Source organism: Mugil cephalus, chromosome 9 (genome assembly GCF_022458985.1).
Source record: "Mugil cephalus isolate CIBA_MC_2020 chromosome 9, CIBA_Mcephalus_1.1, whole genome shotgun sequence".
NCBI lineage: Eukaryota > Metazoa > Chordata > Actinopteri > Mugiliformes > Mugilidae > Mugil > Mugil cephalus.
Genome location: NC_061778.1, coordinates 18,314,159 through 18,340,631, shown reverse-complemented (window position 1 = coordinate 18,340,631; position 26,473 = coordinate 18,314,159). Strand labels below are relative to the sequence as shown.

General features: G+C 42.9%; 1 protein-coding gene across 2 annotated transcripts in view; it reads right to left on the bottom strand.

Moving 5' to 3' along the window:
* LOC125014178 (unconventional myosin-Ic-like) overlaps positions 1-21,531 on the bottom strand; it is a 55,328-nt gene extending 33,797 nt beyond the window's left edge. Inside the window, exon 1 of one of the 2 annotated variants that reach the window (XM_047595244.1) lies at positions 21,391-21,531. In XM_047595244.1, the coding sequence (XP_047451200.1) occupies positions 21,391-21,477 (87 nt within the window). In that variant the 5' untranslated portion in view covers positions 21,478-21,531. Of the gene's footprint in view, positions 1-16,561; positions 16,744-21,390 lie in introns of those variants that run through there. The other variant, XM_047595247.1, reaches the window with a different exon arrangement.
* Between the last annotated feature and the right edge of the window lie 4,942 nt (positions 21,532-26,473).

Genomic DNA, 26,473 nt, shown 5'->3' with positions numbered 1-26,473 from the left:
TTCAAGCAAAACGCCGAAAGCCCGCATCAGTGAAATCCCATCGTTGGCCGTGACGGTAACCTCCCCCAGAAGCTTTCAGGAGGAGCTTTCTATCAGCGCCGCGCTCATTGCATCACGCTGAACACACCCTTGATGGCGAGGTTGCACGGTTCATGTTCAGCCTACAGTAATGCTGTTACGGTTTCATCACACTGATGAATCCCAGGCACTAAGGATGTTGATATACACGCGGCTACGGCATCAGTAATACGACTTGGAACCAGCCCTTGTTGCTGAACAACACCGTAAACCCAAATCATCTCCGGCGCCAGGAGTATGAGCCTGGGATTGAATGATGACGGCCGAGCAGCGGAGAGAGATAAATAAAAAAAGGAAACGTTTCCACAGAAATGTTCAGGCTGGACGGGGAAAGGGGGAAAGAACATAGATGTAACAGATATGAAAAACAGACCCGATCTAAAAGAGCCATCTGCTACGATAATGTCCTCTATCGGACATTCACGGAGTCCACACAACGACCTCTCCCGTCTCAGTTACAGTTCGCTCAAGAATCACTTTACATGTCATCTAAAACCTCAGTCTCAGTGGGAGGAATTATGCTACAGCTGGACGTCAACCAAACGCATTATGTCTGCAGGAGTTATAAATGATGTTAGAGGAGCACACCTCATTTGAGAATTTGAGCGATCTGAACGTCTTGGCCGTTACGTGACGAGAGATTGTCCAGTGATCTGCCAGGCACACGGCGCAGCGCATCCCTCTAAGCATTATAGAGCATCCTGTTTATTTATTTAGTTTATTTAGTAAGAGACGAGCACGAAGAAACACTGACAGCTGCAGAAGCAACTTCTAAAGTTCACATGTACATAGCTCTGGCTTATGTCAAACAGCAGCCTCCAGATAAACTTTAATGTGTTAAGAAGTCATTAAAATAATATGTTACCGTCATCAGCAAAAGCTGCAGCCTGCAATAAATAAGTAACACACTGAACAGTTCTGATTTGCCACTTTCATAGACAAGGTCTTAAGATCCTGAATCTGCTTTTAAGTGGTAGCTCCAGATATTTGGGTCACTGAAGTTCAGCTCATGCACAGTCAGGAAGTCTGACAGTCTAACAGTTTAATTCAACTGTTTCTTTCTGATACATTTCAGGTGTTTACTTATTAATTATTTAAGCATTACAGCACCACTCATTCAAGTTGCTTCTTCAGTTCTGAAACACTGGTGGGGAGTTTTATTGGGAGCATGTGCGGTGGTGCCCTCCTAAAACATACATGACCGCGGTCCGTTAACAAACGGCTACATGCCTGTTAACGTGAGAATCTGTTTTGATTCTGTTTTCATTCCCCAGTGAATAGTAAAAACAGGAAAGTCCCTCTCTGAACAGGGGAGGTGGACTATGACATAATTTGCCATCGATGGACAACACAGCATTTACCTTCTTCATCCCCATTCATGTCCTGATGCTGGAGTCTCTGGCCATTAATGGGCCATTAGTGTGCGCCTCATTGGGGAAATACAACTCATTCTATCGTAACATCTCCAAAAAAAAAAAAAACATAACACAACTCCAGTTATGCGGTGAGAGATGAGACGAGAAGAAACATTATAGACATAATGAATAGTGGGTCCTTGCATGCCTTTCTTCCTGAACCCTCCATAAGTTCTCCCACCTTAACTTCTACTACCACAAGTCATTGCAACAGCTCCAACGATAAACATTATATGGACTGTGTATGGACAACTGTCAGCGGGATCTGTGAGACGAAAGCCAGAGAGAGGGATTAAAACTTAAAACAGGCTACAACTCACAGAATAAATAGAACCCAAAGCGCCCCCATGCGCACCTTTGAACCGTAAAGTGCCTGCTTTGACTCGCTGTAAATCTGCGTGGTACTCCCCTAATCAAGACGCATCAGTTAAAGCATCTTGACATTAACCAGACTGTCATTCCATCTCAATCTCCTGCTCCAGCCTTTCACTCTCCCTCACTTCCTCTCACTTTCCTTCGCCTTCCCTCCGTCCTCCACACTCTTAAACTACACGCGTTGCATAACGGTGAAGGATATAGACGGTTTAAGTCCCGCCTCAGGTTGCAGCGGCGACACGACGGGATCTATAAACGGATCATGACTGAAGCGTGAGGAATTTTAAATGGGAAGACAGCGAGAGATCCAGGGCTGGGCGAAAGGAGCGAGCAAACGAAGAGAGTGAGACAGAAAAGAAAAAAAAATGGAAAGAAAAAATAAATGGCAGCGCAGGGCTGCTGTGATGTCAGAGCGAAAGAATGCGAGCCATGTGGGCGGCAAACAAGAGTCGGGGAACAGAGACAAGAGGCCTGAAGGAAGAGAGAGAGAGAGAGAGAGAGAGAAATACACAAACGAGAAGTATCAGAAAGAGGATGAGAGGCAGGAAGTTGGTGACAGATGGTGAAAGTGTCACAGTAAAGAGGAATGAAGATGTTAAATGTGTGTGTGTGTGTGTGTTTTCTGACTGGCGGCCCGTCAGTTTCTGGCGGCCCAGCACCGTATTGACACAAGGGGGGTTCCCAGGGGCCGCTCGCATGCACTCGGGCTGTTCTCGTTCTCTCCGCCACCTACTCGGTGCGCCTCTCTCTTGCAGGCCTCGCTGCTCCGCGTGAAGTGAATCACCGCAGTGGGCGTGTTCGCGCGTATCCATGTCTGCCAGACCACAGCAAAGAGAGATGCTGCCACCGCACAGATGTGAGACCAAGTGACAAAAGGCGAGAGCGGCAGGCTTGAAAAGAAGTTAATGAGGGAAACGAAGCTGCAGTTTTTTTTTTTTTGTTGTTTTTTTCAGAGAGCACACACACACACACACACACACCAAATATGGGGACACTCCCTGTCCTTCACACAGCGCACACCCACTTTTCCACCGTGGCAGCACTTTGGTCATGCAGGCATTTCCTAATGTGTCTAGCGTCTTCTAAGAAGGCACAAGCCAAGGCTGAATTGAATCTTGCAGAGAAGGTTTCTTTTGTGGACGGCGGGAGCCTGAGTGTCTGCGCAAGCCGCTACTAGTCTTCAGCTTCCAGTACCGGCTCTCCCACTTTACTTATAATAACTCCTGACACGTGGCTCTCAACGCGGAACAGTGCTTTAAATTAGCAACCTATTTCAAACTCTGCTGTGTCAGTGTGATACAAACAGGACTGCGTGAGGTCAACGAGTCTGACGCTTCGTGGAGAGTCCGTCTACACACACAGGAGCATCATAAAAGCTTCTGTATGGCGGCACGCACACTTTTCAACGACAGACAGTTTGACATGTCGCAGTAGGAAAAAAAAACCCACAAACAGATCATGGCTCAGCTGCAGCTCGCTGCTTTTGTTCACGGCGTGATGGATCACAGTCGCAGCTCGCCGAGACACTTTAGGGAAGCAAAGTGTTTTCTGCACTTAAAACACCGAAATACATAAAATGTGCCGTTTATAGCAAGGATGCAGCGTGCGTTTGGAAAATGTGGCGTGCTTTAGAAGGAATGAACCAATGTCGACGTGAGTAGTCTCTTGTTAACACGGTATCTCATCTTCCTTGTATCTGGGAGATCATTAGGTCTTAGGTCAATCCTTAATAAGTGCAACGTATTCAGTGACAGCGCACTACTTAAAATCAAAATTACACTGTCTACGCAAAATTGCTTCACATGTTTTTTTAATTCTAACTTATATGACTTTGCATTATGAGTATGTAACTGTGGTGTTACTATGAATAACAGATAATAATAATACGTGTCTATAGGGCTGGATATAAAACAGATTAGCGATTCAAATTGATCTTCATTAGATAGATCTGATATCGATTCATTTTTATTTGTTTTGTTTTTAATTTGAACCATTCTGAAATCTTGCTTCCCCCTCGCGAGGCTGGTTTCACTCAACTGTGCTCATGAGACCACTCACTGAGAGTAGTCCACTTGTGAGGGAAATGACAGAAGCCACAACTCTCAGAACAGCTGATGGACATTTTAAACGATGCACTTGGGTCCATTTTTGCACATCTTGGGGCAATAGTAAGAAAAATGACTCAACACTACTAAATCACACAGAATCCACGACCACGTGAATCTGAATGGAGCCTTTCTAGAAATCATCAGTAATACTCGGCCTTAGTCTATGTGACGCTGAGCTTTAAAAAACACAACGTTAAAGCCCCTATTCCATGTGACCGCAGCACACTTTGGGAAACACATTACTATAGCACCTCTACGCAGATAATGATTTTCTGGTGCACAAGAGTCCACAGTGGTAGGAGACAGCTATAGAAAAATGACGAAATGATGACAAGTCTAAACAAACAGACAAAAATCCAAGATCTCATCCGTCTACGGAAATAGAGGTTAAAAAAAAAAAAAAGAAAAAACACAGACACCGACACATAACTATCCCACAATCACAAGGCCATTCCAACAGCAGCCGGGCAGGTGGGGACTTGCTGAGAAGGAACTCAAAACATTAGGAACATTCAAGCCCCACACCCTCCTTCACCTGACAAGTGCTTATGTGTCCTCCTACCCCTCTAGTCTGTCCTTGACGGCTTCTTTCTACATTACCCTCACTCCAACTATACCCACTTTCTTTTCTATGCTGCTGCTCACTCTCTTTGCTGTCGCTTCTCCACCCCTCTTTATCTTAACTATTCTCTGTCCTCCATGCCTCCATTTCCTGCTCTCCTGTGTAGCTTGGTCTTATTTATACCCAGCCAGCCTTATATGGAGTAGGGTTTCTAGCTGTAGGTTAAAACAATGCAGGCCAGTCCGTGATACAGACCCCGACAACAGACTAAGCAATCTATACTGACTCAATATACCAAAACAAGTGACTAGTCGGAACTCAAAATGGCAAACACATTTGGGCTGATTCAGGCACAAGTCAAAGTTCCTGTTCGGGTTCTTCAGCTCTTCTCCTACATAAAACCTCGACAGAAAACCGTCCAGTACTTCAGCGTACCAGGTCAGAAACAGAACTTGCAGCGACGAAACCATCTTTGATACTGCTGACGTACCTAAAACAGTACAAATAAACTATCAAATATATCCTGTAAATAAAAATCGTTTACTTTTTCTTCTAGCTGCTGATGTTCCCTCGGGGCCACCGTAGAGACAACAACATGCAGTCAATAATGTTTAGACTTCACTATGTAAATAAGGAAACATTTCATCTGATTTGACTGGCATCAAGAAAAAAAAAAAAAAAAAAAAAAAAAACGGGCCAATCAACCTGTATCCAGCTGACAGTATTTGAATAACATTATAACCATTTGGGCTCAGTGGCTATTTTTTTTTCCCAAACAGTGAATTTCCTGTTTACCCTGAATACTTCCTCTTTGCTGATTAGACATTAATAACAGCTGAGTTGTGGGACAAACAAAACCAGATAATAACATCGTACAGGCACACACTGAGCGTTTCTTCCTTTCCCACTCATTTCAAGACATTTTCTTTTACTTTTCCATTACATTTTCTATTTAATTTTCCTCTAACCTATCTAGTTTTGAAAAAAAAGGAGTACGCATCAAATCAAACTCAGCTTGTATGTGTTCTTCCCCACTAGGAAGAGGGGCGTTCCACCAGTCTGAATACAGCTGTATCTGCAAGCACACACTATCACATATACTAACTCGACCCGTAGGACCCAAAGACCCTCACTAATAACATCCTGCGGCCAGACAACACGGACACTCTCAGAAGACCCACGTCCATTCTCTGACCAATCAAACGCAGTATTAGCAAGGTGGTCATGATGTTGTGGCTGATCAGTGTAAACACAAACACACACACACAGAAGAGTCATTCAAGTGTTCGTCTGTCAGGGCGCTGGATTCACCCTGTGGGGTGAGAGTGAGGGAGAGTAGTTGGAGGCGGGAGAAGTTTTTGGAAAACTAAAGTTTTGAACGTGTCACAGTTTGGATGGATGGCTCTTCAGAGGCCATCGGTTTCTCATTAAAGTGCTGCTGACATGTCAGCACGCACCTACATTAAACCAGACAAATGAATTTATGTGCGAACGTCCCGAACTCTGGGAGCAGTCTCTGGAGAACGCAGCTCCACACAGACCCCCTCCCAACATTACGCTGCAGTTCTGTCGCACACACAGATCATTGCAACATTTCATGAATCATCTCCTCTCACGTTTATTACCAAGCTGCCGACAAAGAAAACACTGCTCCAGAGGAACATACACGTTCATCGTACCATCCTTAGAGGACAGTCCACTGACTTCATTTCCATACAGACAAACCTCCTACATCTTCCTCTAACATTTTCATCTGTAAGTGTCCACTTGCACGGAGCAGCACGGTCAGTTTATTACGTAATCAGAGAAAACTGCCCTGCGGCGCACTCTGCTCAGGATGTTGCGGGTCACGGTCGACCAGCAAGTGACCGGACAGCTTCACAAAACCTTACAACACACGCGTCCTCCTCGAACGTCGCCCCCCGATCGTGGTGAAATGTTAAGCACGACCAGACACGACTTGCGTCTCCGGAGACTGCGAGGCATTCTCTGAATGAGGGTAGGGGTGGGTGGGGTGGCAGCACGGAGACAGAGGGAGAGCCCAAATGTAAACAATGACAACATGCCGGAGAGGGTGGCAGCCTCCACCGAGCATCTGTAGCGTCATCTCTAGTAGCATTTGTTGAAATGAAAGACAGATGATCCCCCTGCTTCTGAATACATGTCAACATATTTATGGGAAATGTACTGCACATACTTACAGTGGCTTTTAGTGCTGTTCTCGGCTGTAGTTCCACCACTTCCTCAATCTTCACGCAAGTATTTATTGAGGCTATTATGGTATTTATATAAAAGCACCATAAAAGTTCGAAACCATTGATTGCGACGGGTAATATTTAATCGTGAAAGACTAAAAAGCGGTGAGTGCGCATAAACGGGCTGATACACGCTAAGAGTTTTATTTTACATTTAGAGTCAATACAGCAAAATTCTTCACCCCTCAGCGACACACCCGCAATATTTTAATATCTCACAGGGGAATTATCTAAAACAGCAGTTGTGCTGCATCTGCCTTTACACAGACCGGCCTCACACACACACACACACACACACACACACACACACACACAAACACACAACACCATCTAAACCACTTGCCATTCTTAGACTGGGCAGGGCTGGAGTGAATGTGAAACTCACAACAGCTGTGCTGAGGACCAAAATACTCTACATCAGTTAGAGTTAGAAAACAACTGGGAAATCCTGGCTGCCACGGGGTTTAAAGCACGCTGGAAACGGCTTCACACGGATGCCAGTGCATAAGTACCTTAAAGTGTGATACCGCAAGTATTGATGGATGGTGGCTCCCGTTAAAAAAAGGATCAACTTCTCATTGACATAATTTTTTAGAAATAATCCCATTGTTCATAGATACAGCAATAAACCATTACTCTATAGTTCTTGTATTTCTTCTTGGGAGGACTGTGGATTCTTCTTATCAGACTATGAATCTGGTAACACAACATTTGGATTTCATTATGGAACATGTTTTGCAAGAACCACAGAAAAAAAAAACTCTGTACAGAACTGGATAGCCCTACAACACATCAGAGTCATTTTGTTGTAAAGAAAATCATCACTTAAGATGATGTGTACGACCACCTTGCTGTACATTTCTGAATAAAGCCCGGCCCAAACGTCTGATCGTCCCGGGAGATCTTGGAGGACATGATTATTCGTGACCCTAGTGAACCCGGACCAAAATTTACCAACAAAAATTCTGTGGGCGGTGGGAGTTTGAGCTGGCTTCCAAGCTAGTGAAACGTGCTCCTAATTTTATGGCAATCCACACTTTAATTGTTGAGACGTTTCACCCACAACCAAATATGATCTTCCCGGTTGAAGTCATTTCACCGCATGCTTGAGTCGAGAGACCATGAACATCTAAACCAAATTTTGCGCCAATGAAAGAGTTGCTATGACCACTGGAGGCGAGTGGTGAGTTAAAGAGGACAGTATGAAAAGTATCCAAATTAAGGATTTAGTCACACAGTGCATTTACATGCAGAGCTTAATCGAGCTATGCTTAAAATTTGACTTTCTGAATACAGTCCTTGTCCCAGTCTACATGCAACGGAGAAAATCAAATAACTGACAGGAGCATGTTCTCCTCCTCCACACTAGGTGGCGATACGTATCTTTTCAGTGGGTTAATACCACGTTAATACGGCCCGTTTTCAGGTTGACCTGTTACGTCATATATTAAACAGGATTTGATTTCAAACAACAACCATAGGGACAATACTACATTTTTTAATCTCATACGTTATGTTTGCGCTACTTCTGGTGCAGATAAGTTGCGCGTTATCCCTCAGACAGTACTTCTACCGGCTCGGTTTACCTTCTTCTTCTTCTTCTAGGACCTTTCCATTCAAAGCAGTGTATCCTAACCCAGCAAAATTAATTAATATTTAACTTCAACTCGTAAACTGTATGAAATATTTTTTGGCCATAGGGATATAGTGGAAGAATTGAACACAATAAAACATGAACTGGACAAAGTCTGTACACTCACATACATGGTGAGGTTCAAACAGTCGGACAAAATCAAGCAACAGCAGAGGAAATGACAGCAACACAGGAGAACATTAGCCACCCAGCCCAAAGAGCGGAGCAGCCTGGTTTTCATACGTCACTAATGGGTCACAGAAATAGGGAAAACAAGTGAGAGAGAGGGATTAAAGTGATAATGGTTTCACATGGCTGTATGACTTTCTATCTTTTTAATGGACAGCTCTTCTGTCCAGGAAGGAATGAATGAATATTGTTTAGCAGCAACCCTAACCCTAATCTAATCACATTCATGAAAAGTCTTTTTTTAAATTTTCTTCTGCTGAATGTGTCTTCCATATCACATGCACTTTTCCACTCTATACTTCTTTTTCACATATGTATTTCCCACATTGTACCTCGTCCTATACCAATTCAGTGTTCTGTCATAGGACTCCTCCCTCTCTTTCCGTTCCTGCCCGTAGACAGACTCAGTTAAAGGTTAACAAAAAGGTAGTGAGTGAGAGAGAGAAAGCCTTCATGGTGTTAACCAAGGACGCTGCAGTGTCACCAATGGAAAACACGTGCACATGGATTTTCGTTCCCCTCAGTACTTTGATTGCCCTGCAGAAGCATTTCTTTGCAATAAATGTAAAACATAAGTCAAATGAAGGTCTGCAAATTAGTGGAATCAATAGTAAATTTACATGAATTTGCACTACAGACACTCTTACATATAAACTTATATCTGGAATTAATGGAGAAATATAGGGCCTGTGATGACAGCTCTATTTTCCATAGATACATTTCCTTGTTAGAATGTTGTGTATGAGTGGCCCTAAATTATATCCACAAAACACTGCTGTAGTAAGTGTATGGGAAACAGACAATTATTAATAAAATCAATCTAGACAGAACACATCAAAATTGTCTTTTTAATATCCTGAAAAATAAATATGTCAGAGTTTGCCTTTCACAGCGTGAACACATCTAACATGAATGAGAGACATGCGGAAAGCTAAAAATAGTACAAGTGGAGCTTATCTCCCCTTGGAAGGGGCTGAATAATGAGGGGGCAAAAGAGAGGAATTTATTTGGAAAAAGACTTCCGCATGTTTGATTCTGCTGGGAGCTACCTTAAAAGTTCCAGTCCAGACAGAAACATCCGGCACACGGTATGAACCTGTTTTCTGAACAGCCACTGAGATTTGCTGCCTTTGTTGTGTGGCAGCAAACACTAAGCATGTGGGCATGTCTCAACATAGTATGACGAGGAAGCTGTGGGAAAGTCGCAGGCACATACACAAGAGTAGGACAGAGTGGACATCGACGCATGAGATGATCATAGAGCTGCAACAGGTGAATGCAGACTCCTCGTGAACGTTGTGTCAGGTTTGAGCCTATTTCAATAACTGGAACAGGTCCTAATATCTAGCTCGGGGCGTATTTTGGTGTAGTTTACCTGGGAGTACAGTTCACCTTCCACACGGTGGAGGAAAGGAAAATGTTCCTATTTCTCCACCACCTACCACCTACCTTCTCTATGTGTGGGACACAGGCTGCAATACAGTGACTCACGTTGACTGAGTCATTATACAGATCTTCCATTATTTACCGTAGATTATTGTTGTAACCGAAACAACGTGAAGCGCCTGTGTGAAAACCAAACAGCCGTGCCCCAGTGTCCCGTGAAAAGATCCGACGTGTTACACAACAGGATTAAACAAACTTATTGGGGAGAACGGGCCACTAAAACAGATTCAGACACTCGCCTGCCTCTCAGCTTGTGGCCCTGCTGGCAGCACGCACAGACGAAGTAGCGCACCAGCAGGTAAAATGGGATTAGCGGTTATCGTCAGGTTAATCTGGGCAAAGGTGTGCGGGGAGAGGTGTGCGTATAACAGAACGGGATTAGGAAAAGTCTGAGTCAGCACTGTGGTAAGTAAACATGAATGAGCAGTCCTGTCCTCAGGTAATGCGAACCCTGTTCAGTCTGTGACTGAAACCGTGTCGCTCCACTGCTGGATGCATCGATCATTTAAAAATGAATGAAATAAGAAAAACCCACTGTGTCAGCCACAAAATTAAAACCACTGACGGGCAAAGTTAATAACATTGAACATCTTGTGACAATTCATTGTTCTGCTGGGAAACTGGACGTGGCATTTCATGTGGATGTTACTTAGACATGTACCACCCACCTAGACCAGACCAGACACCCCCACCACATAGCAATGACACTCCTGGACGGCAGCAGCCATCCCCAGCAGGATGCGGCGTGACGCAGACACACACGCATAAACAGTTTAGGAACAACTCAAACAACATAAAAATAACAGCACAAGGTGTTGACCTGACCTCCAAACTCACTAGATCCCAAACTGATCAAGTGTCTGTGGGATGATCCACAGAGACCCCTTCCCTTCCCAAAGACCCCCACCAACTACATTCTTTCGCCAGACACCACAGGACACCCTCATAAGGCGCACGTCCATTCTCTGATAAGACACAACAGTTTTGGAGGCACAAGGGAGACCTACACGATAGTAGTAAGGTGGTCATAATGTTATGCCTGATTGTGTAACTGAACTGTGACAGTAATATGAAAATGAAAAAGAATATGCTCTCTGATACTGAGTTTGGTTCAGGCGCACAAATCCAAGTCATTCGAGGACTTCTCATCTCTTGCAGTCACATTGCTTGTACAAAAATGGCAATGAAGCTGGCGTGGATTTTGACTCATTTCCAGGGTGGTTTCCAGTCCCACAGCAGTCAAGGCTGTAATACTGAGGAGAGGCAGGCAGGACGCAGTCACTCATAACATTTATTCCCAGCAGGGCGGGGCTCACTGTACCGCTGAGTTAGCTGTGAGATGTGGGAAAAGAAGTGCAGGGGAAAGCTAAAGCGCAGAACTAAAACTAACCAGACACAGGCGTAGTGCACTCACACACACACACACACACCACCCAACACTGTGAGTCATCGACATGCAGATAACACATAATGTGACTCATTACTTCATTCTACTACAGGGTTACTACAGAAATCCCCCCACCCCCAACCTGCCATTGACAGTACCAGTCAATGGACGTTTCGAGCGCCTTCAGGAGTTTAACACTTCAAACCTTTAAGGTCTCAGGACTTCACGTGAGAAGAACGTACACAACTTTCTCTGTTCAAATCAAACATAAAACGCTGCTCCGGCAGATTTCATTGTTTATTGGGCTGCCGTTCATTTGGCAGAGATTAATCAGCCGCACTGGACTGAGAGTAAAATGAATTATGGCACGTGCACTTCAAGTGACGTCCTTTTAACGTTCGCCGTTCATCCAAGTGGAAATTCACACTTCAAACGCCACTTCAACTGTGCCAGCGTTTCAATCACTTCGTTTCACCACCGAATCTTTTTCTACAAGCGCATTTCTAAAATTTGCATCATCCTGCTCGCTAAAGATAGAAGACCTCATGTCTCTGTCTCCACCGGACTGTCTGGTAAAGGCTAAATCAATAGTCATTCCCCTTCGGTGTCTCCAGCACATTCCCATTTCGATGTCTGACTCAATTCCCCTTGCACACACAGTTTTAGTCATCATCTGAACAACCTCCCACACATACCACTGGCATTACAGGGTCATTGTATTCGCTCAATTTAATCATCACTTGAACTGATCTTCGATTTATCTCCCATCCCATTCCTCAGTTTGTCCCTCACAGGAAATAGTGAAGTGGTACAGAAGTGTTAGAATCATTTATCATCCCTCTTCGGCCGCTGACGTTATGCCTCAGATATTAGCCTGATATGGTCGCCAGCTTCTGATGGATGACCATCATAACACACAGCTGAAGGAAAAATGTGCAATGCATGGAACAAACCACTGAGAAACTGAGTGAAATATGTGTTCAAACCTTCCCACAATAAATATCTATACCGTCACCAGCGCAATACGATGGAGAGGAAAAGTTCTCCTGCTGATAATTATTTACGCCTGGTAAAAACATTACACAACAAATACCATTTTTTTATCACTGGTCTTTACAATGCTACAGAACAATGATAAGAGTCAACCACAGAGATCGACTTTAAGCAGTCTTACACATACAGTCGCATTTGGCTCAACCCCTCCATGTCTTTAGAAATGGGTACAAAGGCCACGAATCCACTTTACACCGTTGTTGCGTTACACCCTTATCAGCACTATTCCTGGCTTATTCTAAGGAAATATCTGCTCGTGGGGTTATCAGAGCATAGCATCCAGAGCCTTGGTCATATCTCAGAGCTCGCGTTTACCCTCATGTCACAGATGCCGGGCTTTAAATGAAGCATGTCCACCTTCTTGTGTAGGATAAGGAACAGACGTACACATCATGACCAAACATGGCGTTGTCCTGGTTAGTTGTTCATTGTATACTATAGATTAAACCTTGCTCCTTCCTGTTCTATGAAACTGGGATACAATTATATGGCTCAGCAATTAGAACCACTGCTTTTTAATGATGAATATGATGGTGGAGAGGAGCCAGATTTAGAAAGAAATATGCAGGCGAAAAGTTACAGTAGCCCGGCTTTGTCTGCAGCTGACAAACCCCATCTACTTCTTATCCATATAGTGTAGGAACTGGCCACCAAACTCAAAGAATGTACCCCGTCACGCAAAGAAATTTTCCAAGCACGTTGTGGGTAGCCCAGTGAACATGTGGATTAGCATTTTCCCTGGTGACTCACAGTCTACACCCTAGGGTGCTATTACACAAATAACGGGAAATGCATGAGAACGTCATAGTACAAAGGATAAATATCCACCTGAGTGTCCTGCGAAGAATATTAGATGAAGATGTCTTGGGGAGATTCGTTCTTTATGCGACGCTGGGACATAAGGTTGATACTAGGTGAGGAAAACCTGAGACTATTCTTTTGATAATAAAGTGGGAGTGATTAAGTAATTATTTCCACAGTATGTTGGTATTATAGTTCTACATTATAATCTAGTTTCTAACTAGACAAGCAGCCTGTACCCGTTTACTAATATTTTGGTTGAGGGTACCAGTTCCCAGTGTATGCTAACAAACAAACATTATTAGTTTTTCATGGCAACCCAAAATCCTGGCAGCCCAGTAAGCTGAGGCGGAGTCATCTGTGGAGTGGCAAGGTCACGGTCACGCATCGGCTTCATCACGGACAAACCTTGCCAATGTTTTGCCCATTTCTGTCATTTGTGTGAAGTGTAAACTCCCTCCAGCACGATGACAGCATCTTTAACACCAGCGCCGTTTGCTGACGTCCATAACTTTGACAAAACTGGTTCGCGTTACAAGGTCAGTTAGGAAATTAACCCCCACTGAGCATTTCCCATAGAACAGTTCAAGAACAGGACTGTGTGCGAGTACACATGTGTGTGTCTTTCCTATTGCAAGCGTGGTGGTGGAGATCTGGCCAAAAGCCAGGCGGTCAGGTGTGTCCGATGGGTTCCTCCCAGGATCCACCTGACGTGGATCTAAAAGACCAGGAAAACCTCCATCTGTCAATAGCAAGTCCTGCGCCCACCAAAGTAAAGCCCCCAAGGGTTTCTTTATAGTCAGTTCATTTCACACTGCAATGTATTTTACTCGTTGGGCTCAAATGCAGGAACCTCTTAACTAAAACAATACCATGAAGAAGAGTAAGACTGATATTTGATCCGATAGCCGAACAGCAAGCCAGGACCAGTAAACATCTTTCTCTGGTGAAATCTTTCATGCTCTACAAGTAAAACAAGAATGTAGGGGAAAAAAACAGAGCCAGGTCTTTATGCTTCATCTAACTTTATCTCAGTCGTCTAAAATAAACACATTTCTCCACCCCTTCTATCGAGTGCGTGCTTACATAAGCACACGGACCCAACGGGAAATGCCCAACCTTGTAAAAAGCAGGCGCACATTTAGGGTAAATGCTCATTCTAGGCCCGAACTGGCCAACAACACTCTGACCACAACTCTGTCGCAGCTATGAACCAGAAATATCACAGAAAACCCAGCCCATTATGATTAAAAAAAAAGGAGCCTGAAGCATGGAACTAAGAGGGAAAAAAACACCTTAAAGCATCTGCATCACATCAGTCCGATGGAAACCACAGCTAAACGAGCCTCATCAGTGCAACAGTGGAAAAACGTATTGACAGCAGCACATCAATGCGCGCTTTGTGCCAGGCTGGGAGGCAATCCGAATATTCTCCCATGTGCATTTTCTCTGATGAGATAGAGAAGTTCCTAAAATAGACAAATGAGCGTTGAAGGTCAATACAACACAGCCGCCGGTGTTGCCCCATGCAGCCCTGCTGCAAAGCCAATCTAATTAATAGCTGTTCATATTAAGGAGCTTACAGTATTTCCAATGTGAGTTTGGAGGCAGCTGCCGGCAGCCAGAGGGCCGTGGGAGGCCCTGCCCTCCAGGTGACTTTGAGGCAAGAGGTCAGCTGCTCTAAGTAGCCTGACCCCTGAGGACTATCACGCCCATACAGGCTCACTTCTCCATGCCTCTAGTTTCACTCTACATGTGCATCTGTCTTCAACAAGCACAAAGAAAGTCGTCTGCCCTGTCAGATGGGTCACATGCCTCAATCATTAGGTCAAAAGAAATATGAGAACAAATTAGGCAATTCCCACAACACGTAAAAAAATCAAAGAAAGACGCTGTAAACACTGGATGAAAAGGCCCAGATGAAAAAAAAATATTAGATGTGGTTTCTCGCCCTTTAGAGGTTTCTGGCCTTAACCACTTAGCAGGCGCTCGCATTGTGTTTACCTTGTTTACAAGCCACGCACACACTGACAGGTGGATTAGCTTGTTGACAAAGCCTTCGTCAGCTGCACAGATACTTTCTCAGCCAGAGCCAGACAGCTGAGGTCGTGCCAGCTCCTGGCAACTTCCCACGGGGTCATTTAAAGTTCTAGTATGAATGGGATCAAGTCAGTTTAGTCTACTTTTTAATTTGAAACATCCCATTTACATGCCTTTTAGACCATCTGCACACTCTTGAATTAACAGTCTTTGTGTTGGGGGTTGACCTCCCTTTGTTAGAGATTACTACCTGCAACTTATTTACAGTACCAAACTTTTGCTTATATTAACAGCCTATATTTGCTCCACTGCCTACTGAACAACACAACATCTTTTCACTCAGACTTGACACAGGCTGTTTAGGTACCTGCCCTAATCTGTGTCTGTCCAGCGTCTATAAAAAGACAACCCCAACCTTAAGGATTTGATGTTTTGGGCTGCAGGCCAAATCAGTACAAGCAATTAGGCCACTTCACAGGCGATACGACTAACCCCTGAAGGACAGACCGTCACGCCAAACTCCATTCAAAAACTGACCTAAAATCTGATTCCTTTCTCTTTTTCTTACTGAGCAACAACAAACCAAGCAACAACTGTTTCAGAACTCATATTTGGCACCGAATGCTTAAATCGGCGCACATCTAACATACAAATAATGAGCATTTAAATGCGATTTAAAACTTAAGGGCTTGAGCTAGGTTAGCCCACCATGCCCTCTGGTGCAACATAATTCAACACGTTCAGCTATAGGACTCTGGTGTAGCGGGACACCGGTTGGGTGTCAACGCTGAATATTCTTTAAACCACACAAAAACTGCTATTGTGAATCGCACAGAATTGCACAAAGTTTTCCCCTGGTGTGTCACAGGTGGTAAAGTGCGTTTAGTCGGTTTAATAATTAACTAACGGACGTCGGCGCGTTAAAACGCTCATTTTTTGAACGGCGTTTGGCGTACGTTTTTCTCTCTCCCTTCCATATGGCTCTTCAACCCACACACGAGCGTGTCTCGCTGTCACAAATCACAAAGCGTGAAGCTGTCAATGTGTCACGGCTGTAACTTATGCGACCGGTCCTGTCACTGTGACACGCAGCCCGACGAAAAGTTACCGTTAGCAACAGTTAAGTGAAAAGTGTGGAAGAAAATGGGCCGTGGAGGGGGAGTAAAAAAAAAAAAAAAAAAAAAAAAAAGTAAAATAAGATACCTGACGCGAAACGTACCTGAAAACAGCCGAGGTCTATAGACGGTGCTCTTCTCTCACCGAGTCGTCCGGATAGACCGCTGGATAGATTTTAGCCAAGTAGTCCCGCCGCTGTGTGGGTGTCAGTGACTGCTCTCTGTCTGTCTCTGCCTGTAGGTATCGTACTTTGCGAGTCCTGCCGGGTTCCTCCTGCCCCGTCCCTCCCTCCCACCACTCCCACTCTCCCACTCTCCCACCGCGGCCTCTCTCAATCTGCTCACAACCCCTGGCGTCCCCCGGTAATCCAGCCGCAGCACCGGTTTACTCACTGGTCATATGAATTCAGTCACACATAACAGGTTTAATGTTAGACAAAGAGGTGTCACTCAGTTGTTGTAGTTCCCCCCACCTCCTCCCCCGGCACCTCCTCCTTCCCTTTTCTGTCAGTCAAGGACAGCGCAGCCCTGCAACACCAGGAAGTTCCCCGACAACCCATCCCACATCTCCTGCATGAGTGACATGAGTTTATTTTAGCCCGGCACCATGTCGTCATTGTTTTCTCTGAAGTCATAGCAAATAATGAGGCAACCGCGTTGCCTTCCTGTCTCCTCGCTCTTCACACTTTCAACCTCGCCCGAAAAAAAAAGTAAAACCGCGAGATGTGATGAATCGATGTGGAGCACGCGTCTGATCGCCTGCTTATCTGCTCATCGCCCAAGCGAGACCGGGTGAGAAAAGTTGCGGTGTTGCCCTTGCAGCACCTGCCCGAGCACAAGTTAAGGTCGGCAGACTGATCAGAAAAAGCCAAGAGCTAGGATTCTGTTTCTCCCTTATATTTTTAAGGCAAACGTTCAGCCTTAACATCAGCTGTGGCTGAGTGATAAACAGAAATACACAAAAATATAAAACAAGCAATTAAATGTGCCGATTTTTGAACGGAGTCTGGTTCTGCTCAGTATCACTCAGCATAAAAACTACAGCGGCGTGTAACTTGTGCAACTTTATCGCGAGGCTGATTTCCTTTCAAAGAGTTCTTGTACCCTCTACCGCCAAGAAAGGTGCTACTGCATCTAAACATCACCACAGCAGAGCTCCTCCAGCAGGACACTCATGAAAAGCCAGCTACATCACATATATGTATATGAGATAGATTTTTTGCACAAAATTATTTAATAATTGTAAACGGTGTTTGGATTCAAATATATCTGAACCTATAGAGCCTGAAAACACTAGAATAAGTCCTGATACACCCGTCATGTTTGTGCTCTTTAAAGAATGCTAACAATCCAACATTCCCCAGATGCTGAAGTCATGACCCCAGTGGATGTATTCACATGTTTGGGGGGACCCTAAGTCTCTACCGGGGGCGGTATAAATAGCGTACCAGCAGCACAACCAGCCCCTCTATCATGTCAGATATGACTGCAGTTACGCAACATGTGCTTGCACTCGTGTGAAGGTGACCTCGGCTCTCCGGACAGCTGGGTGCCCATGCCAGGGCTGGACTGTAATACAGCCGCGCTGCCAGAGGGGGGAGTGATCAACGCAGCCTTCAGCAGCCCCCACTACCGCGTGTGTGCGCTGGTGGCACTCACTGACACGCGCACACACACACACACACACACACACACACACACGCGCGCAGGTTGTATCCTGTTGACAAGGCAGCATGAGATAGACAGACTGGGCGGAAAGACCAGTCATGACACTGACTCCCCACCTCCAGGCTCACTCCGCCCTGCTTCTCCAGAGCCAAAATTAGCCAACGCTGCTGGGCGCTTGCCACATACTTTGCATTTGCTTCACAGTTGGTTTAGGCAAAACTTTTCCTGACTTAATTTTTTCCATGAAATTATTGAGTAATTTAACATGAATGTGTTCAATCCAACAAGAGCAGACAGAGCCGTTAAGTTACTGGGCTGGTAACCCTAACCCACACCTTTTCCATCCATCCAGAGGGGTGGGGCGATTTGACCTTGGAGGAATGTGGGAAGGGGAACAAATGATCTGTGTACAGGAATGTCTTTGTCGTTTCCTCCCGTCCAGGCTACAGTACATTCCACACCTCCCCGGTCATCACCAGCCAGCACACAGCAGGCTGCGTCAACCACGCCACATTCCTTTTACTATCGTCTCAAATCTGGTGTCAGCCCGTGCTCCAGCTGTACCGTGAGGGAGGATTGCTTTTAAAGAGATTACTCCCTTCATTCCTTAAATACTGTACATATAAAGATACTAGATATTAGCTCGCTTTATTGCTACCATCTAACATAAGCTTAGGGAGAGGACTTTGAGCCTTGGTTGCCAGAATAATTCTGTAACAAATGTAAACAACTTTACAACACGGCTAAAACATTTTACATTTAAAAAAAACGTGCTCTTACAGTTAAACAATGAAACTAAATAGGATTCAGTGTACAAAAAGTATCCAAATCTTAGTGAAATAATTTGTTTAACAGCTTTATTGCCATGCTAATTCAGTATTATATTGTTTCATAAATTTTGACTATTTAAAGCTGTAAATTTTATGGATAGGGCCAGGTACAGGATTTGTGTAATGCTTAATCTAAAGGCAGATAAAAAAATAACGTTGGCATTTTCATTCAGCCCAGCTGAATCTCACGCAGGTCAGATTATAATACTAGCATAATAACCAATAAACAACTCCAAATGTTTCGCTTTGTTTTAGTGCAAAGAAGTACAAATATATTATCAAAATGTTTACATTCATGTTCATGAACTGAAATCTTTTAATTAAAAAAAAAGTGCAATTTCAGCACATTGTTGCAATCTAAAACATCTATCTCAGTGTTGTGTTACATTTGCAACTTTTACTAAAACATTGAGACCTCTAGAGGAAAATTAGGAAGAGCAGTTACTTATATTGAAAAATTATGTAGTTTTCACTCTGCTTTCTCCAGATTAAACTGTTCAAAACTGATACAAAATAGGGCCCTTACATGTTTTTTAGATAATTTATTCTGCACTAAATTTTCCTCAGTGTCTCTCCCCACTCTAAGTTAATGATTAACCATGTTTCCCAGAATTATTAATGTGACACTGGCCTGACACCGCTCTGCGTCAGTAACACAGCAGCTGTGGAGTATGTTTAAAGCTAAATGTTCCCAGAGTGTTTGACTGGGGTCCCTCAGCTTCACATCACTCTTTGTGTCAGATGAAGAGGGCACACTTTGTCGTCCGATCAGTGACCGTTTTTCTACAGTAGCAGCATGTAGAGTCGTCTGGTTTGGGAGCTGCAGTGGCTCAGACAACAAGTCTGTGCAGAGAGTGGTGACGACAGCAGAAAATATGGGCTCCTCGCTTCCTCCAATCCAGGACATTACAAGTCTAAAGTCCAAATCTTTGACCACACCTATAACTTAGACCTGTAATAACTTTTGGGGCCACTTGAGGGCACCACAAACAAGCTGAAAAAACAGCTCCAAAATTATTTTAACCTTCCTGATATTTGATTTGATGATTTTCCGGGTCAAATTGACCCATTTTAAAGTTTGAAGATATAGGAAAAATAGTTAATTTTTTTCCTACACATTTACACACACACACACACACCTTGTTCATATCATTTTTTATTTTGTTCATTTCTGGTTCTGGTTCATGTATGTAAAACATCTAAGTTATGTAAAACTATTGTGTTTTTTAAAATAAAAAAATCAAACAAACAAACAAAAAAAAAAGTGAACCATCAACTGTGAGGGGAAAGGAGCACCATTGCACTAAATATTGTTAGAATAGTAAGTAATGGAGTTAGTAATGAAAGATTAATAGTTGCTTATTTTCACATGCAGCAGATATTAAGCGATGGTAGCATTTATTTGGAAACATGATTATGGCCACCTAGCTAAAAAAAAATCATCCTTTTTAAGTCTGTTTTTGGTCCTCATTACTTTATATTAGAAATACGCTGCCTTTCCCCTGAACTATGTTCATCAGCTGGTCACTAAGGTTTTGAACTAGGCAGGAAGTGTACAGCGAGTGTTTCTAGAAACTTTTGCTTTACAGGAAATGGCTGGCTAAAGCTCCGATGAGCGTCAATCTAAAAGGTAGAACTGGACTTTTAGGAAAACTCATCATAATAGATTGAAAATATAACGTTATATGATATAAAAAGTATCTGGCATATTAAGTCTATGTTTGATCTGGAAATTAGTATTTCTGCTTCTTCTTTAACAGACTGTCCAACTCAAATATTTGCCCATAAATGTCATTTCTATATATTAGGTTTTATGTGTGACTGAAAAAAAAATACAACTGCTGTGTTGTATATCATTGCAACAGTGATATTGAGTTGTTTGTTTGAACGGTTATTTGTGGAAACAAGACAATTTGCTACAGAAAAACAATATACAGTGCATCCAAAATGCAGTGTGCATCATCAAAGAACAGTTCAGGAGTTAGTTCTTAAAGTACTGATTCAGTATGGCTGCTACTGGCTCTATTTAACACTCACTGGCGTGTTTTTTGTTCTGTTACACAGAACAGATGTCTGTAAAATGTAATGAAATTATAGAGGCAGCCCATTTTGACATCTATAATTAACTGTGCTTTTTATAATTCTGAGAGCACTTCTCAGGGCCAAACAGGATTTAATCGTAATTACTGACCACATATTTCTTGATTTATCAATGTAATTTGCTTGACAGACGGTATATTCTGAGGCAATTTACAGTTCTTAAAGTATGTAAATGTTTCTCAACATCAGCCCTGTGGGAGATGAACCCCACAACCCCGGCCATGTCAGCATCCATTTCTACCCACTTGGTTGCGTAAAAAAAACGCTGGAATGAAGGATGAGTGGAAAGACCTGACCTCAGACCTGGCCTCAGACGCCACTTTGTGTGAACTGACCTTGCAGTTGTGGCAGTATTCTCCATTCTTCCCTGGAGTAAGGATGATTTCCCCCGTTGGGATCAGCTGGATCTTAAGTTCCATCATTGTTCCTCTTCTCTCGTCTATTCCTCGACCTTCTCTCCTTCAGCGAAACCCGACTTCTGTTGATCTTGTTTTTCCTCTAAAGAATGTTTTAAGTAAAAGTATGAAGCCTCTTCCCTCAGTCGAACAATCCTTCAGTCGGGCGGAAAGTGTATGTCCCTAAAGGAGACCATCCAAACAGATGCCTGTAAAGCAAAAACTACACTGTCAGAAAGCATTACTCTCACCAGAAATACATGCAGTTATTTCACAAATCGCTCTCCTAAATGAGTGGGAGCTCTTACCGGATCGGTAATTCACTTCCTTGGAAATTAGTGATTAGAGAGCACGAAGCATTGGCGCAGAGATTTGAGGTCGGGGTGTTACCTGTTGCAGAGCGGAGAGTCACAGTGAGGCCAGCTTCCCCTCACTGCAGCCAGAGGATGTTGCCTCTCTGGCTGAGGGATAATGGGGAGGATATGGAGATAGATGTCACATGCAAAGGATATGTGTCTTTTGTCTTAGAAGTGCCTGTGTGCGTGCGTTTATGATAAAAATGTGTGCGCTATTAAGAAGTGGTAAACACATTTCTCATGAGCCTGAGGTGTTGAACACAGATTTTTTTTCACGTCAGAGATACCTCTGCACTGACTCCACTCACTCAAAATGTGCTAATGTTACAGCATTTTCTTTTATATGCTGGTTTCAGTTGGCAGTTGTATTACTCAAAGTGATAGAATTAATTAATTGATCAAATTAATTATGATTCATTTATATATTACTTTTAACTTTCCCCTTTCATCATTTGCCTTAAATTAATTATTGCTTTAGTACTACTATCAAACCATTCATTTCATCCAATTATTCAATTTGACCATATGATTAATGTATGTATTTAAAAACAATATATTTTAACTTCAACTATTTGCCTTTAGCGTTTGAGCCATTTATCCATTAGGCTGCATTAGAAACAATTTCGACATCTTAGCTAATGCTTTCAGCTAAGAGCTAGTATTTATAAATAAATAAATAAATAATTTATCCAGTTCGACCTTATATTTAGTGTAATTAATTTAATGACATTTAAGACACAAGATCAGTTTGAATTTGAATTTCAATTCAAATTTCAATTTTAATTATAATTTCAATTTCAATTTCAATTTAATTTCAATTCAGTTATCAAATTTGATCATATATTTAAACGTATTTACATTTTTAGCAACTTAGCCATAACTTTTAGCTAATAGCTAGCATTTCGAACTGTGACCATTTATTTTATTTTATTATTTTAATAAGAATTTAACTTCAATGTTTAATCAATATTATAACATTGATTAAAAGTTCCATTATATAATTTTGCCATTATATAATTGGCTTATATTTGAATAATGAAGCTACTGTCAAATCTTAGCTTGCATTTCATTTTTCCACCACATGTTGGCTAAATATTTAATTTATCCACTTGAGCCCTCCACATTATTCAACCATTAATAAGTTAGATAACTAACTATTTTTTATCATTTGTCCATTAGTTTCAGGTAGCTATTTTAACCATTCATAACTTAATTTACATTATGCTGTTTAAAGAATTCATCATATAATTTTGGCATGCATATTAATTACTAAAACGTTTGCATATTTATGTACTATATATTTGTATTTCATGAATTTCAGCTATTCTTCCTACTTACCCCCTGGTAACTGCAGGTACCATTTTAAGGCTGCTTTTCCTATTATATAATTGATGGTACTTCTTACACACACACAGGGCTGGTCTGAACCATGTTTCCTCCTACAACCAGCATCCTGCCTCAGACATTCCCAAGTACCCACCCAGTAGATTGATTGTGTGTGTGACGTGTATGTGTGCTGGAGTATGTGCATGACGGAACCCACTAGCGCTTCCCTTAGGATATACAAGCAAGACGGACACGCTTGCGCCGCACGCTTTCTAAAAAACAAATACGGGACTTGCGCTGTTGTAGCTGAGCACTTCCTGCCCCCAGGGACCAGAGTAACCAGGTCCTTGACACTCAACACGCATACGCACCATATGGACAGGAGCGTGGCCGCCGGGGTAGAATGTAGCAATGCAGCCATACATTGTTGTCTGTGTAACACAAATATAAACAGCTCCAGCCTGATAGCTAAACATACATCATCTGGGTGACCTTCTTGACGCGCACAATGACCGACCAATGACTCGGGTATCCTCCCTGCATTCTGCTGTGGGACACATGAGGCTAATTGCACAAGATGCAATTTGCTGCATTCATCACATTTTGTGAAGTGGAATCTGACCTAATGATACAATAGTTAAGATACAGAAAAAATATAACTTTTGCGCAGTGCACCAAGCTGTCCTAGAGAGTACGAAGATGCATCAGAGGATTACATGCAGAACAGAACAAAAAACATACTTATTACATAAGTAGCTTATGCAATGGTAAAATGTTTTTACTTGAAAATTTGACTGAAAACAGATGTGGCTGCTTTGGGATTTGGCAAATGTTTTACTTTAAATGAGTCGTTTCTTTGACAAGTCAAAATTTAAACTCGACTGCCTCCACTTGCAATAAAGACGGACATGCAAGATTTATAGGATTTCTATTGTATTTTCATATTGAGTTTTTGTCAAATTTCGGACCTCGCAGTTGTCTATTCTGCAACTTTTATGTTCCTCTGAGTGCTCCTTTCTTGGGCAGACTGTACTCTAATAGGTTTCTATAAAAAATAAATGAGCAGCGGCATAAAAGGAAAAGTCGTACGCCTCGTGCCCCATTCATATTCCATGAAGAAATGCGCGTTTTTCAGTGTGACGGTGGCACGGGGATGCGCGCACTGTGTTTCGTGAATCGAGGGCATCGCGCGCTGCTGCTGCTGCTGAGAGAGGGGGAAGTGACAGAGACACACATCCTTTGACCCCTGACCCCAGCTGGACGCATTCCTGACAGCCTGGCATCAACAGGAAACCTGTGGCCTTGAGACACACATACACACACACAATCTTGGAGCAGACGCTGCTCTGCCCGGTTCTATTTTAAAGTAAGAACACATAATTTTCAACTGGCTGACTTAATATAAACTGAAAGTGAAATGAAACAACACAGATGATTTATAGTGGAGCGTGAAGGTAGTATTAAGAAATACCTGTGCGAATACCACTATGAAATAACATACAAATCCCAGTCATTTTATTCCCTATAAATAGATATTCACATTGCAGATGTTTAGTTTAGTGGAAACATATCACAGTTAATAGACATATGCACATATACACTTAAACACAGTCTTAATGCCTGGAAATGTGGCTGCTGATCAAGTTTCTCTATATATATATATAAAAATATAATATATATTACTGTAAATCCATGTTGTGGAACAAAAAGTTTCCCATTTCCCTGCCTAGATCATCATATCCGTTTTCACATTAAGACTGCAGAGACTACTCTTCCCGCGTGTTGCCATGGAGAAACGTCGGAAATGTGTCGGAGGGTTTACGGCCGCGAAGGGCAGGTCAGATGCCACTTTTTTCCTCCGTCTTAGCGCTGCATCACAAAGAAATCCTCTCCATACGTCTCTGTGTACAGTGGGTGTTTCCCGTGCTGCCACAGACGGAAGGTGAGTCACGATGAGATGACAGAACACGGATCCTGTCAGTGACTCCGAGGAAACAACCTGATACGATGTCCTCGAGACCAGGATAGAAATCTGACTGGCACCACTGACAGCTGTGACGAAGGCATAACCATAAACTACCATTAGTTTATTGGACTGTTACTCTTGACAATTATAATCATTCTGTATACTATAGGTCAGTTTAATGATGAGAGGTTAGTTTGGGATTTATATTTCATGTCATTTACAGATTACTATTAATCAGATGTAATTGTATAGTTTTTGTATTATATGTTGTGTATATTAATCTTGAATATTTAGGGAGGACGTTCTGCAGTGGTCAGGTCATATATGGAAAAGGTTATGAGTTACGAGTGGTTGAAATAGACAAAGTCAGCTGTAAAGCTAGGGTTATTACCCACATCATTATTATGTGCGGATATAGCAGATAAGCGGGGAAATAAAACAGTCTACAGCATAACAGTATAATTGTGGGTGGTTTCTCCATTGGGACAATTGGATGACGCACCTCCAAAGTGGGAAAGAAAAGGATTTTGTTTTTCTACCACATTCAGCCGCAGTGGTTTGCTTGGTGTCAGTTACAGTCACTGTCGTAAATGCAGTGAGCTCATCCGGTCCCTGTAAAATCCCTTTCTTTCCCGCTCTGGGCGCATGTTGCTTGGTCACCGCAACAGAGAAACCTTTAATGAATTTGGACATTATCGGCCCCGGTGCCTCTTTTGTCCGCTGTGTATTTGCCGAACCTCAAATGAAATGTGAGCTGATTGTGTGTGAGATTATATTTCAGTGATTCTAAAGTGGCTGACTGATGAGAGGTAATTATCTGGACTAGTGGTTACTGGCAGTATTGATAGCCGACGTTTTAAGAGCAAAACTATTTTGTTCATTGCAATATGTCTTGTTATCCCACTGTTAATTTACCAACCCTAGCTGCCACTGCAAACAGGCATAACATTATGACCACATTCCTAATATCGTGTAGGTCTCCCTTGTGCCTCCAAATGAGTCCTTACCCATCAGAGAAACGACATAGGTCTTCTGTGGGTGTCCTTTGGTGTCTGGTTAAAGAATGTTGTCAGTGGGGGTCTTTAGGTCCTATGGGTTGAGAGAAGGGGTCCTCTGTGGACCATCCCACAGATACTTGATCAGTTTGGGATCTAATGAAGTTTGAGGTCAGGTCAACACCCTGTTCTGTTATTTACTGTTTTTGTGTGTGTCTGTGTCAGGCTGCATCCTGCTGGGGATGGCTGCTGCCATCAATGAGTGTCATTGCTATGGGTCGAGGGTGTCTGGTCTGGTCTAGGTGGGTGCTACATGTCTAAGTAACATCCACATGAATGCAGGGTCCAAATGTTTCCATGTAGAAAATTGTATCATCACA